General features: G+C 59.3%; 1 protein-coding gene across 2 annotated transcripts in view; it reads left to right on the top strand.

The window, feature by feature from the left end:
- The first annotated feature begins 3640 nt into the window (after window positions 1–3640).
- The window catches only part of MGAT5B (alpha-1,6-mannosylglycoprotein 6-beta-N-acetylglucosaminyltransferase B), a 70759-nt gene continuing 61018 nt past the window's right edge, over window positions 3641–13381 (top strand). Inside the window, exons 1-2 of one of the 2 annotated variants that reach the window (XM_049113890.1) lie at window positions 3641–3806; window positions 7573–7685. In XM_049113890.1, the coding sequence (XP_048969847.1) occupies window positions 3739–3806; window positions 7573–7685 (181 nt within the window). In that variant the 5' untranslated portion in view covers window positions 3641–3738. The remainder of the gene's footprint in view (window positions 3807–7572; window positions 7686–13381) is intronic. The other variant, XM_025468123.3, reaches the window with a different exon arrangement.

The following is a 13381-nucleotide window of genomic DNA, read 5'->3' as shown; positions in this document are numbered from 1 at the left end:
AGAGGAGAAGACACAGAGAGACACACACAGAGAAGGCCACGTGATGATGGAGGAGATACTGGGTAATGCAGCTGCCAGCCAAGGAAAGCCAAGGATCAATGGCCCCCTCCGGATGCCAGGAGAGAGGCCTGGGCCAGACTCTCCCCCAGGGCCAGCACAAGGAACCGAGTCTGCCAAACCCTTGATTGAGAACTTCTGGCCACCAGAACCGGGAGAGAATTAATTGTTCTTGTTTTAAGTGCCCCGCCTGTGCTAGGCCTAGGAGACTACTAGAGCCCCTTCCCTTCTGTGCCTGGCCTATCCCTGGGTATTTTGAGTATGACACCCTGCCAGGGAGTGCATCACCCATTTCCCCCAAATCCCTTCCTCCTGAGTCCTACTCCCCATTTTTGGACAGAGGCCCTCCAGCCTGGTCAGGGCCTCCTGCTGCTCTGGGCTTCTCAGCCTCCGGGCAGGCCTTGGGCTGAGAGCCAGGAAGTGCCACATTCAGAGTGCCCAAGCTGCTGCAGTCTGTGCCCTGATGCCCAAATGGGCTGGCCCATGGTTCTGTTTGTAGCCTCTGAGAGAGAAAAAGAGTGGAGAGGGGATGTTTCTGGAATCTGGTATGACCTGTCGCATCATTCCTTGGATGTGCCCCCCAGCAACATGCCCCCAATTCCTGCTCCCCTGATCTCTTCTAGCTTGCTTAGGGTGACTCTGGTTCCTTCTCAGAAGGCCATGGGTATTATTCTAGAACAGTGGTTCCCCATCCCAGCCGGTTATGTTGGCATCCCACCTGAGTGACATGGGTATCTGTTCATTCCTCGAGGGCTGCTTCTGGAGCACCGCTTCCTGGCATTTCTGTCTTGCTCTTGCGTATCCTAGCGTATTCCCACAGCCAGAAACAGCCTCAGGCAGTGTTGCCTGTATCATCAGTAATCTGCCTTTTGGCCTGCAGAGGTGGATGCCCAGAGAAAGGGTGGCATCCGCTGCAGGTAGACGGTAACAGGAAAAATTATAACTGCCGCACCGTGAGGGCTCATAGGCACCAGGCAGTGGGCTGCTTATGTGCATCAACAGGCTCATCTTCACGTCCTCCTGGGAGACAGGCTCTAAGGGCCGGATTGACTGCCAAGGAAACTGAGGCACAAAGAGAGCGTATCCGAGGTTGCAGGACTATGGATTCAGAAACTTCCTCCTCATGTCTACAACAGACAGCAAACAGGACCACTTACGCGGATCTCTCCTGTAGACGAGAGGTCGCCAAGAGGGCGACAGTCTGAGAGGAGGCGGCTGGGTGGTCTGGCTCGGAGAGAATCTTCCACTGTCTGTGCCACGCGTCCCTGCCTGGCCACAGCCTGCTCATCAAATGGCAGGGGGCACTTTCCCCTGCCAACCTCAAAGCCCACGTGCTAGAGGGCAAGGCCCAGAGGGGATGCAGGAGACCCACTCCTACCTTCTGAGCCAAACCAGACAGCGCTGGGTCTCTCTTCCCCTTTGGCCTGAAGTACCAAAAGCACAAATGCCCCGAGCTTATGGGGGGGACACACAATGGGAAGGACCACTTCATTCCCAAGTGTAGATAGATAAGGCTTTCACCTCCACATCAGGGCTTATATTAGTGTCCGGGTGTGTGGGCCTGGTCGAGACCCCTGCCCTCGCAGAGCTCTGGGGCCAGCCTGCCACGGTGCCTTTTCCCACCACCATTCGTCACTCCTCTGCACAGAGGCACAGTCAGCATGTCCTTGTTCAATGCAAATTTGTTACCTAGCCGGAGTAACGCATTAATCCGCCAACACCAATTCATCATCGGTTTTCACATTAGCAGAGAGCAAGGCGAGATAATGGAACACAGGACAGGTGAATTTTGATGAAGAAGGAGCAAGAAAAGCAGAAGCATGAGTCACCGCTGGTGAGAAATGGCTCAGCCTTGGGGCTGGGAGGTAGGGTAGCAGAGGGGATGCGGGTGAGGGCCCCAGGCGGGACAGGACCTGGGCCGAGTGGCTGAAGACAAAGGTTTTCTCCTCTTCAAAGCCAGGCTGCAGAATCACTGCCAGGGGTGGAAAGATCCTCGGGGTCATCCCTGTCCTTATACACATGGCCTGAAGCCTGGGCCTCTTCCTAGCAAGCTGCTTCCATGTCTGTGTTGGTCAATGTCGGGTCCAGCAGGTGCTGTTTCTGTCCAAGTGCTCTTTTGGGTCTGGCTCAGGTGGCTGCCCTGGCTTGGTGCGTGGGGAGGAGCCGCTGACCGCCTCCCTCCGCAGTGGCAGACACATGTCCAAAGTCAAGAAGAGGAGGGGGTTGGGGAAAGGGGTGTGTAAATGCTTTGGCCTAGCCTTAGCCAGCTTCAGGTCACTCTCATTTCACAGTGGAGAAATCGAGGCTCTGGAGTGTCCCCCACTTGCAGGTGTCAGTCACTGGTTAATGGAGGATCTGAGACTGGGACCTCGATCCACACCGCGTGCCCAAGCTTCTGGGCTCAGTGGGATCTGAGACTGGGACCTCGGTCCACACCGGGCGCCCAGACTTCTGGGCTCAGTGGGATCTGAGACTGGGACCTCGATCCACACCGCGTGCCCAAGCTTCTGGGCTCAGTGGGATCTGAGACTGGGACCTCGGTCCACACCGGGCGCCCAGACTTCTGGGCTCAGTGGGATCTGAGACTGGGACCTCGATCCACACCGCGTGCCCAAGCTTCTGGGCTCAGTGGGATCTGAGACTGGAACCTCGGTCCACACGGCGCGCCCAGGCTTCTGGGCTCAGCTGAACAGCCCCGTCTCAAGAGGCGGAGTTGGAACTCCGCTCAGCCAAGGGGAGCCCCAGAGGGCCACAGGAAGGGTGAGGGCTGCAGGGCGACATCAGAGCTCCCACGGGGGAGAGGGGGCGAGGGGGGGCGGCCAGGGGAAGGGGCGTCTTGGCCCAGCGCCCCCCCTTGCCGTGGCCCTCGGCCCCGGGGGGGTCCGGGGCTGGGGGGAGGCGCAGGGACCCCGCCCCCGCGCACCGGGCCGGGAGCGCGCGCTGCGGGGCCGCAGCCGCAAGGTGGCGCCGGCGCCACGAGGAAGCGCCGCGGCCGCTCCCGGGCCGCCCCAGCCGCCGCTCGGCCGCCTCCTCCGAGGAACAATGCGGCGCCTCCCGGCGTAGCGCGGCGCGGGGCCGGACGCCCACCTCCCTCCCTCCCTCCCTCCCGCCTCCCGAGCGCGGGCCGCCGGGCGAGCGGGCGGCAGAGCGGCGCGGGGCCCTCGCCGAGAGCCATGGGCGCGGCGCGCTGCGGGGCCGGGGAGCGGCGCGGCCCGGAGGCGCGGGGGGCCGGGGCGCGGGCGCGGGCGCGGGGCCGCCTGTAGCCGGCACCGAGGGCGCGGGCCGGGGATGAGGGCGCCCGCGGCGGGGAGCCCGTCTGCGCGCCGCGGCGCCGTCCCGCCCAGCGAGCGAGCCCCAGCAGGCAGACGCGCGGCCGGCGGTCGGGGGGCGCGCCGCCCCCGGGCCCCAGGGAGGTGAGGCGGGAGGGCGGACACGCAGAGACGGCCGCCCGCGCCCTCGCCCCCGCCCCCCGCAGCCGCGCCGCTCCTCCTCCCCGCCCGCCCAGGCCGCCCGGACCCGCGCCCCCCGCCCCGCCCCGCCCCGCCCCGCCCCGCCCCGCCCCGCCGGCCCCGGCCTCGGCCTCGGCCCGCAGCGGGTTCGCGGCTCCCACGCGGCGGGAGCGGGGCCCGGGACGGTGCGTCCGGCCTCGCCCGCGGCCCGCCGCCCAGACAAGTTTGCACGATGATCACAGTCAACCCGGATGGGAAGATAATGGTCAGAAGATGCCTGGTCACCCTGAGACCCTTTCGGTAAAGTTCCCTCCCCGTCGGCGCGGGCAGGTCCTTTCCTCCGAGGGGGCGCGGGGTAGGTAGGGGCGGGCGAGGTCACCCCCACCCCCCAGGTGCCTGTCCCGGTGGCCGAGGGGGCGGTTCGCGTTCGACCCTTGTGATGGCCGGTGGGGCCGCGGGAGGGACGGAGCCAAGGTTCGGGTTCGGGGTGCGTGTGCGCGCGCGAGCAGCCCAGACACGTCCCGAGTTGGTCTAGCGGGGAGAGGACTCGGGATGCGAGGGTGGGAAGGGGGACAGAGGCACCCAGGCTGTGATCCTGAGCCCGGGAAGTCGCCTCGGCCAGGGCGCCCCTTTCCTGCCCCTCGGGGGCCTCCCCACTTTGCAGACGCCCCACCCCCGGGGCGAAGTTAGGGCGCCGAGCAGGGCGGCACCCCCACCGGCCGCCGCGAGCCCTGGGTTGAGTCCTGCACCCGCGCCGCCCCGTTGCCCCCGCCCTCTGCTCGCACCCCCTCCTCCCCACGGGGTGCGGGCCTGGCTCCAAGGGAAGGTCCCGAGATTGGAGCAAAGATCACCCCCCCCCCCCCCCCCGCCTGCCCCTCGGCTGGGAATTGGACCCTCGGTGCAGGCCGTGCGGAGTTGGTGGCCCGGGAGGCGCTGTGGAGCACAGGGCAGCAGAGCCCGGACCTCCGGGAACCTTGGGGCAGGATGAAAGTGAGGACCGACTCCGGCACCCCAACCTCCGGCGGCCAAGGCCAGGCAGGGCTGGGGCCAGGCAGGGCTGGCTTGTCCGCTGACCCCAGTCCAGGGACCCCCAGAGCCCAGTGGGACCGGGGCAGCTCCCTCCTCTCCCTGGAGCCCGCCAAGCCCTCCTGCTGCCCCGGTCCGGGAGGAGATGCTAAGTGATGTGTGCCTGGCAGGGTGCTGGGCAGCAGGCAGAGGGCACCCAGGGAGGGGCGGGGGTCGCACTCCGGATGCGGCCACAGGTGGGGTGTGGATGCCACTGTGCTCCGCTTGAGAAGGAACTGGGCAGACAGAGGCCCCCCCCAAAGGCTTGGGCTGCCAGAGGGAGCAGGTGTTGAGCCACTGCCCCTGCCAGGCCCTGGCTGATCCCCCTCCCAGCCCCTGACCAGGAGACCCTGGTGTCTCCGGGCCTCCCAGCACCTCCTCGGTGAGCCTGCCTGCTGTGTGGAGCTGAGGAGACCGCTTTCCCGACGGCAGGGCTCAGGATGGACCACCGCCTCCGGAGGACGTGGGAAGGGAGGATCGTAGAGCTGGCGGTGCCAAGAGTAGGGCCTTGGGCAGGCGACAGGGAGGTGGCTGGAGCCCCGACAGAGGGTTCCCATGGGAAGCAGGTGGGGAAGCAGGGGGGTAAGCAGGCGTCTCTGGAAAAGGCCTTACTCCTCCAGGGAAATCCTCGAATCCCTGGCTGATGCTGACCGGTCAGAGGGTCCCCTTCCCGTGTCGAGCCCGCCGTCCACGTCAGGGGAGGACCAGCCAACTGACCGAGCTGTGGCTGGACATTTTCTGGTGCAATTGGAGGCGGCGGGAGCCAGCACCACGGACAGCGCCCGCTCCCCGCGCTGCGTCCCTCTGGGGTCCTGGTTCTTTCAGGCTCTTATCTGAAGGCGGGATTCTGAGGTGGGATTGCATAGGTTCCCCTGCCCTCAAGTTGTGTATCTTCACCTAGGGTCTCCCTAGGCTGCCCAGAGACCCACAGCCACCAGTGGAGTCTTTGTGTCCCCTTCAGATGGAGGGGGGCTGGCCTCCAACCACAGCACCTCTACTTGTTAGTTTTTAACTAACAGGGGGCCCTGTTCCTTCTCTTTTCCCAGAGCCTCTGGCAGGACCCTTATTCTGTAGTTGCTCCTGGAATGTTGCCTCAATAGATACATGGGGGACGGAACCATTTTAACTCGAATCTGCTCTAAATGGCCCTAGGATTGACGTCTGGCAGAGAAGTTTGTCGATGATGTGTGTTGAGGACTTCAGATTCTGGCCTAAAAGTATAGATCCCTTTCTCATAACAGGTGTTCGGACCCTGCGGCCCAGGCCTCTAGCTCTAAATATGATTCCATAGCTGCAGAGGAGGTTTGGGGACGTGAGGGACAATAAATTTGAGGCTTCTGTCCTTGTCGTCAAGCTGGGAGGACAAAGAGCTGATTCCCTCAGGATCTTCCTGGGTGTGCAACCACCGGCCTCCTCCACCGTTTCTCTGGCTGCTGTCCTTAGACCAGCCTAGCTTCATCTTGGGATCCCAGGGCCCCAGCCCCGAGCTTGGTGGAATTCAGTGAGAGGTCCCTCGGAGGTGAGGGAGCAGTGTCTCTCGTGCAGTCTCTCCTGTCCTCGCTGTCATCTCCTGGGGAAGCCCTCACTGCTTTCTCTACTTTGGGGTTCAGCACCCTCTCTGATTTAATCTCTAACAGTTTCATTTAAATACGGGGTGAGAATTTTTATTGTGCTTTTATTTTCTTTTGCAATTGTGTGTTTTCTTTAATGGGCCAAGTTTTAATTAAATACTGCTCTGCCAGCTTCAAATAATGAAGATTAAAATGCATAAAGCAAGTCTTGCGTGGAGATAAAAATGAATGTGGGGTTGAGGGTGGTGGGGGGAGGTGGGAGTGCTGGAGGCCTCTAGCATGACTTGTGGGGCTCTGTGGGGTGAGGCTGGCTCCACAGGAGATGGGCTTCTTCATCCTGACCAGGGCGAAGGGCTCCCCATTCAGCCCTGCCAGTTCTGCAAGTCCTCTGATACATCCAAGGTTCCAGAACAGCTCCCCAAAGCTGGGCTGGTTAGCTCAGTTCTCCTGTTTGGGACCCAGAACCTAGTATGAAAGCAGTAGGAGCCTGGGGTTCCCTGCTGTCTCCCTGGAGCTACTCCTATGCCTGGCACCTGGGAAATAATCAACTATGTGTTGAAGGAATGAGCAAGAGTCCTGTTTGGGCCAGTGCCCCAGATGACACCCCATGCACAGGGGTCCACTCACTCTGACCAGTCCAGTGCTGACAACTATTGTGTGCCTGCCTGGTGAAGATGTGAGTTAGGCAGAGTCTGGGCACGGAATGTGGCCACATGGCCACACGGCCCTGCGGTTGCAGATCTTACCCTCTGGTAGGGATGGGGGCACATGCCACACCCCCTCGAACATGATAAGGAGGTGTTCAAGCCAACTCATGACTGATTGTGGTGGCAAGACCTGTGAGCACAGCGCTGAGCTGGGCCCAGGTGATTGATGGGATCCAGGTGGGTTTTGTCTGGACCAATTCCTTGCCCTCTGGCTGGCACCAGCTCCTGCTGTTTCCATCCATACCAGTGCTTCTCAAACTTTAGCATGTATCAGAATTGCCTGGAGAGCTTGTTAATACGCGGTGCTTGTGCCACCCCCAGAGTGTCTGATTTGGCAAGCCCAAGATTGGAGCCCAAGATTTTGCATTTCTAACAATTCCGAGGTGATGCCGGTGCTGCTGGTCTGGGGAATCACACACTGAGGACCTCTGCTCATGAGCCAGGCTCTCTCTGAAGGCTAGAACTTGCCTGAGCTATGCCTGTGTCATTGTCCCTTGGGGTTTTGTGTGAGGCTCACGGCCAGCCCCTTGTAGTCGAGCTTTCTTTATTCTGTAGCGATGAGGGACGTGGTCCAGGAGCTCAGCCCTGGATCTCTTGTTCCCACATCCATCCCTTCCATCCTCACTCCCTCACCCATTCCTTTGTACAGAGCCCTTGCTGGTTGGGGGTATGGAAAGGGCATTCCAGTGACCTGTTTCTGACCTGCCTTGTTGCTCTCCACAGGCTCTTTGTCCTGGGCATCGGCTTCTTCTCACTCTGCTTCCTGATGACGTCTTTGGGAGGCCAGTTCTCTGCCCGGCGCCCGGGGGACTCCCCCTTCACCATCCGCACAGAAGGTATCTTGGTGGGGAAAGGGGAGTCAGGAGTGGATGCAGGTGTTTGTGGGTTGAGGAGAAGGAGGCCTCTGAACCAAGCGACTCAAGGAACTCTCTGGGACTCTGTCCCAGGGATCCTGGCCACCTCATCAATGGATGTGTGAATGGAGAGGGGCCTTGGCTTAGGCTGTGTGACCTTGAATGGTGCTTTGCCTTTGGTCCTGGCTATGATCATCAGGCTACTTCTGGCCAACTGTCAGTCCAGGGAAGAGCCTTGAGTCAGGGCTTCCCAGGCATCAGAAGACGCTGCTTGAGTGGCTTCTTTCTCTGTGTGTGTGTTGGGGTGAGTGTTTCTGAATACTTGTCCCTCTGAGACACACCCACTCTGTGCTTTTGATTCAGGCTGTGGCCACAGCCAAGGGGGCAGAGGGGAAAGTCAGAGGGCAGTCCTGGCCATGGGCTCACATGTCTTATTTCTGAGCTTTTGGGACACAGTTCAGACCTTTGTGGCTCCTTGCCCACATGACACTTGTGAGGCGGTGGAAAGGGGTTCAGAGCATGGGCTTTGGGGGCCAGATGGACCTGGTTTGTACCCTGGTTCATTACCTACCAGCTGTGTGCCCTTGGCCAAGTCACTTAACTCATTCACAGAGAAGAAAAGTAATGACCATCTTCAGGCATGGGATTGAATGAGCTCCCAGCAGGTGGTATGGAGGGGTTCAGACCTAGGAGACCTCCTAAAAGATGGACCCTCCTCCCTTCTCTTTCTACTCAGTGAAGAATGGCAAACGGTGCAGAGTCCTGGTCAGTGTGTCGTGGGGGCTCTTCTGGTAACAGTGGGAAGGAGGACCCCAGGGTAGTGGGGCAGCTGAGGCAAATAGGGTTTCTGGAGCTCTTCAGCAGGCTGGCTCGATGGCTTTCTCCTACTGCTCTGGGGAAGTCTCTGTTTGAAGTCCACTTTCTCAAACCCCCAGAGCTCGGCTGTGTGGCTCCCCTGTTCCCAATGGCAAATATACCGTCAAATAGAATGGGCTGTCACCTAGGGTGGATGCTCTGAGGGGCACTTGTTCTGCCATCTGGCATCTCATCATTGGGTTTATTCCTTTGGTTTCACATGTACTCTAAACTTGCAAAGCTCCTGGCAGCAATTTCACATTTATTAGTCATTCAAGCCTACATGTAAATGAACGTATCCCACCTCTGACTCGCAGAGATGCTTTGGTCTCTGAGCTCCTGTTTTCTCCTCTGATAAATGGGGATAATACCTGTGTGCCCAGGGTTGTCACGTATGGTGTTGCTATAACACATATGAAGGGGCTTGAGCAGCATCTGGCAAATAGGACAAGCTCCATCAATATTTGTTGTATGTATTCAGTCTGAGATGGGGACACTGCAGAAAAGGCTGTTTTAGGGAAGAGGGCGGAGGAGATGCGGGGATTTCTGCACAGGAGATGGGTGTGCATTGAGGCTAGAAGAGAGGGTGGGCCGGTTGTGGAGGTGCACTTTTGAGGAAGCTCAGGGAGGGATACTGGAGGTCATGGTGGGGGGATGATGGGGATGTGGAGAGTACGGAGATGGGTTGTAGGGAGCGATACTCAAGCTACCTGGTTGCCACTCCTGCAAATGGGATGTGTCTGCGTGGGTGACTGCTACGGGGGGCTTAAGGAAGCTGGACCTTCGGAAAGGTCAGGGATCCAAGAGATGGGAACTGGGGGCTGGAAGAGGAGTGTGGTTCTGGTTCTTGCTCATCTCCCTGGCATGACCTTGTGGGAGCCCAGCCGTGCCATGCATTGGGCATTTCTGTCTGGAGAGGTGGTAGGAGTCCAACTCCAACCAGATCTGCGTCTTAGTGGTGGGCAGAGCCCTAAAGGGAAGGGGACTTGCCCAAGGTCATGCAATTAGATTAGAGGCATGTGTGTGTCTGTGTGTGTGCGTGTGCACACAGTCATGCACACGCTTAAGCTTTCTTTTTTTTTAAAGATTTTATTTATTTACTTATGAGAGACACACAGAGAGAGAGAGAGAGAGAGAGAGGCAGAGACACAGGCAGAGGGAGAAGCAGGCTCCATGCAGGGAGCCCGACGTGGGACTCTATCCCGGGTCTCCAGGATCAGGCCCTGGGCTGAAGGCGGCGCTAAACCACTGAGCCACCCAGGCTGCCCCACGCTTAAGCTTTCCATTGGAGCGTAATATCCATAAACTGAATGCATCCATGCAACCAGCATCAAGATCAAGAAACAGAACGTGATCAGCCCCCAGAAGTGCCCTCATGCCTCCTCCCACCCATTACTTCCCCAGGGATGTCAGGACCCTGACTTCTCATAGCACAGGGTTTTGCCTGTTTTTCAGACTTTATGAGAATGGAATCACATAGTGGATATGGTTTTGTGTATGTCTTTTTTTCCCTCCCATTATTACATCTGGGAGAGTCATCCGTGTCATGGTGTGTGGTTGTAGACATTTGTCTTCACTGCTGTGGTGTGAATTCCATTGTGTGAACGCACCACATGATGTTTATCTCTCTAACTGGTGGTGGACATTGGGTTGCTTCCAGTTTGGGGCTGTGTGGATAGTGCTGCTGGGAACGTTCTGGTACCTGTCTTCTGGAGGACACATGTAGGCATCGCGGTTGGGTACACACAGGGCGAGGTTGCTGGGTCTCCTGTCTGTTGTGACATCAGTTCTCAGAGCAAGTTCAGCCAAGTCAAAGCCTTTTCACATTTCCTGAGCCCCTGGGCTGGAGGCTAGGCACCTAAAATGTGGAACTAAAGATGAGGAGGAGGGGACGGATGAGGAGGGAGGCCTCAGAGCTCTGGAAAACTGACCGGCTCGATTCATATCCCAATTCTCTTTGTCCCTCCCCGTTTCTTTCATGCCATTGGATTAAGTTGATTCTTTTGGAAAGACCCAAAGCAGGGACTTGGAGGAGCCCCAAGTTTACACTGTGGGTTTAAAATCCTGATCCTGCAAAACACACCTCCTCAAAAGACACCCCCACACTGTGCCTGGAGGCGCCCTGCAGGAAGCGGCCCTGCAGGAAACCTAGGAGGTGCCAGCGTTTCTGCCTAGGAGCCACCTGAGCCATGCACTGGGGCTGGAAGGGGGGCAGGCGGGAGGGGCCTGGGAGGGATCCTGGAGGTCATGGAAGGGGGTTGGGTGTTTGCATTGCAGGGGCATCCCCGTGTCTGTGCAGCCCTGGGGCAGAATCTGGAGAAGGAAACTCAGGAAGGCAGTGCCATTTAGGGAAAAAATAAAAATCCTTGCTTTGGTCAACAAAACCATGTGAGCACACAAGCGGGAGACAGCCTGTCCTGTCCTGGCCTGTCAAGCCTGTCGGAGAAGGAGGTCCCCCCAGGATGAGGCTGGGGAGGGGTGAGGAGAAGAAGGAGTGTTCTCTAAAACGAGGAGGGCCCTACTGGAGACTCTGTGGGCTGTGGTCTCTCGGAAGAGGCTCTGGGCTCCCCTCTGGGCCAGTTTATATTTTGTGATGAAGTTCTCTAGTTTGGGGATCATGTCCTTCTAGTTCTGAGCACTCATCTTAAGATTCAGGAGGGGGAAGGAGGCTGGCAGGAAGCACTTCATGGAGAAGTCTAACCTAATTCCCTCTTGCTGCAGGTGGGCCTGACTTGAGCCTTGGGGGAGGGTTTTTTGCGTGCTCCCTGCAGACCCCAGCCCCTCCTCCCTGCCTCCTGGCTCCACTTCCCCTCTCTTGTCCTAAGGAGGATGTGCTTCCCTCCTAGGGACAGTGGCGGTGGGGGGTGAAGTTGTAGCTGAGGCCTCTCCGCTGATGCTGCTGTGGCTGCAGATTCCTCAAGCGTGTGTGGCTGGCTGTTCTCCGCTGTTCCCCAGCTCTCTATCTTGTCTTGAAGAAGTAGAGGCCAGAGGCTGTCTCTGGGGAGAGGCCTGGAGGCAGAAGGGCCTTGGTTCAGCTGCCTGTAGCCGCCCTGAGGTTACCCTGTGGCTTGGCCCTGCTAGACCTTCCTGCCCCGCAGCTGGGATTCGATCCTAGGGAATATCAGAAAAATATTTCCCTGCTCCGTGGCTGTCTCTGGCCTTGGACCTGGGTGCCAGGAGCCCTTCCTCGCAGAGGCTGGTGATGGCTGGGGGACCCAGGGCCTGCCCTTGTCTCCTCTGGGCCACCCAGAGCCCAGAGCTCCGGGGGCCTCAGCTGGTTTCTGCGGGGCGGCTGTGTGTGGAGGGACAAGTGTACTCGTGTCTCCAGCTGTGCAAACACGAAGTCACAGTCTCTGTCTCAAGGGCCGGGGGGGGGGGGGGGGGGGTCTCTTATCTGGCGAGGTGGGGGCTCCTTCAGTTTCGAGGGACCGGGAGAAGGGGTTGGGGTGGGGATAAGAAAGGAGGACAAGGCGGGGACAGGGAGGATGGGAGAGACAGACACGGAAACCGTGTGCTTTTGGGGGGGAGGGAAGGGAAGGGGACGAAGAGAAGGGAGGGGAGCGGAGAGCAGGGGAGGGGAGAGAAGGGAAGGGGAGGAGACAGGAGGGGAGGGGTGGGGAGGGGCCTGGGTGGTTAATAAAGCACCTCTGTCTGTGACCCTGAGAAGCCATTTGTATCTCTCGCATCCCGCATCCCCACGTTCCTTATTTATATGGAAATATGGGGGACCGCGTGTGAGGCTGGAGACGGGTGTCGCTGGGCCTTCACATTAAATACATTTCAATTGAGCCCACACCCGGAGCGGAGCAGTGAGGTGACTCAGGGCAAGCTGGCAGGAGCTTGCTAGGCTGCCAGTCCCCGGGTGGGTGGGGGCAGCCAGGGAGCCGCCCCCCCACCCCCCACCCCAAGTGGTGGGGAGCTTCCAGTGTGTGCCACCTGCAGGCAGCAGGGCCCACCTGGAGCCCCGGGTCTGGGTCCAGTGTGATGGATGCGTCCTTAGGGACCCATCTAAGAGGGGCCATGTGTCTCCTTAGCCACATCCCTAAGCCCTGCGGTCTTCTGGGGTCACTCTTTCCGTTGACATTAAGGAATTGGCTAATCCTTCCTATGAGGCGCCATCCAGAGCCCCCCATCTCCAAGGACTCTCTGGGGGAGGGGCTTAGGTCTCCCCGGCCCCCTCTTGGTCTGATCTGCTTCTGTGAATTATCCCGCTCCTGCGTGCGGCACTGACCTAGTGGGAAGGGCACCCGCTCCCCTGAGCCCCTGCCCAGAGTAGGGTGACGGCGTGGGGGCTGGGACCGTTGCTTGGGCACAGCAAGCGGATGACAGTTCCTTCTGGCCTCCCAGCAGCTGGAGCTCCCCCCCTCACCCCACATCACCCCTCTGGCTGCCCTGCCGCCCCCGCCTCTGAGCCCCTGGGCCTCCTTCTGTCTCCTCTTCTCCCAGACCTAAGGAGGAATCTCCAGTCTCCTTCCTACTTGAATATGCAGAGTCATTTAGCTTTCTCTTTGTCTCACTGCTCTGGGCACCTCACTCCTCTGCTCTGGCCCACCCAGGGTGTAGGAAAACAGAACTGAGCTCTCTCCCTAAGGGGATTGTGGCAGCTTCTAGAGCAACAGTTCTTGCCTCTCCTGGTACCCTAATCTCGAGAAGCAGGTTGCAAGCACCAAGCCAGGAGTCCCAGCCCACAGAACCTCAGGGTGCAGTAAGTCTGACACCCTCATTTTACAGGAGGAGAAATTAAGGCCCAGAGAAGGACACCGACATGCCCACCCATCCCGTGCCCATGTGGCTGGTGATGGAGCAGGTGGAGGGTGGGCTTT

Source organism: Canis lupus, chromosome 9 (assembly GCF_003254725.2).
Source record: "Canis lupus dingo isolate Sandy chromosome 9, ASM325472v2, whole genome shotgun sequence".
NCBI classification, from domain to species: Eukaryota; Metazoa; Chordata; class Mammalia; order Carnivora; family Canidae; genus Canis; species Canis lupus.
The sequence above is the reverse complement of the archived record's forward strand: the minus strand, read 5'-3'. Positions and strand labels throughout refer to the sequence as shown.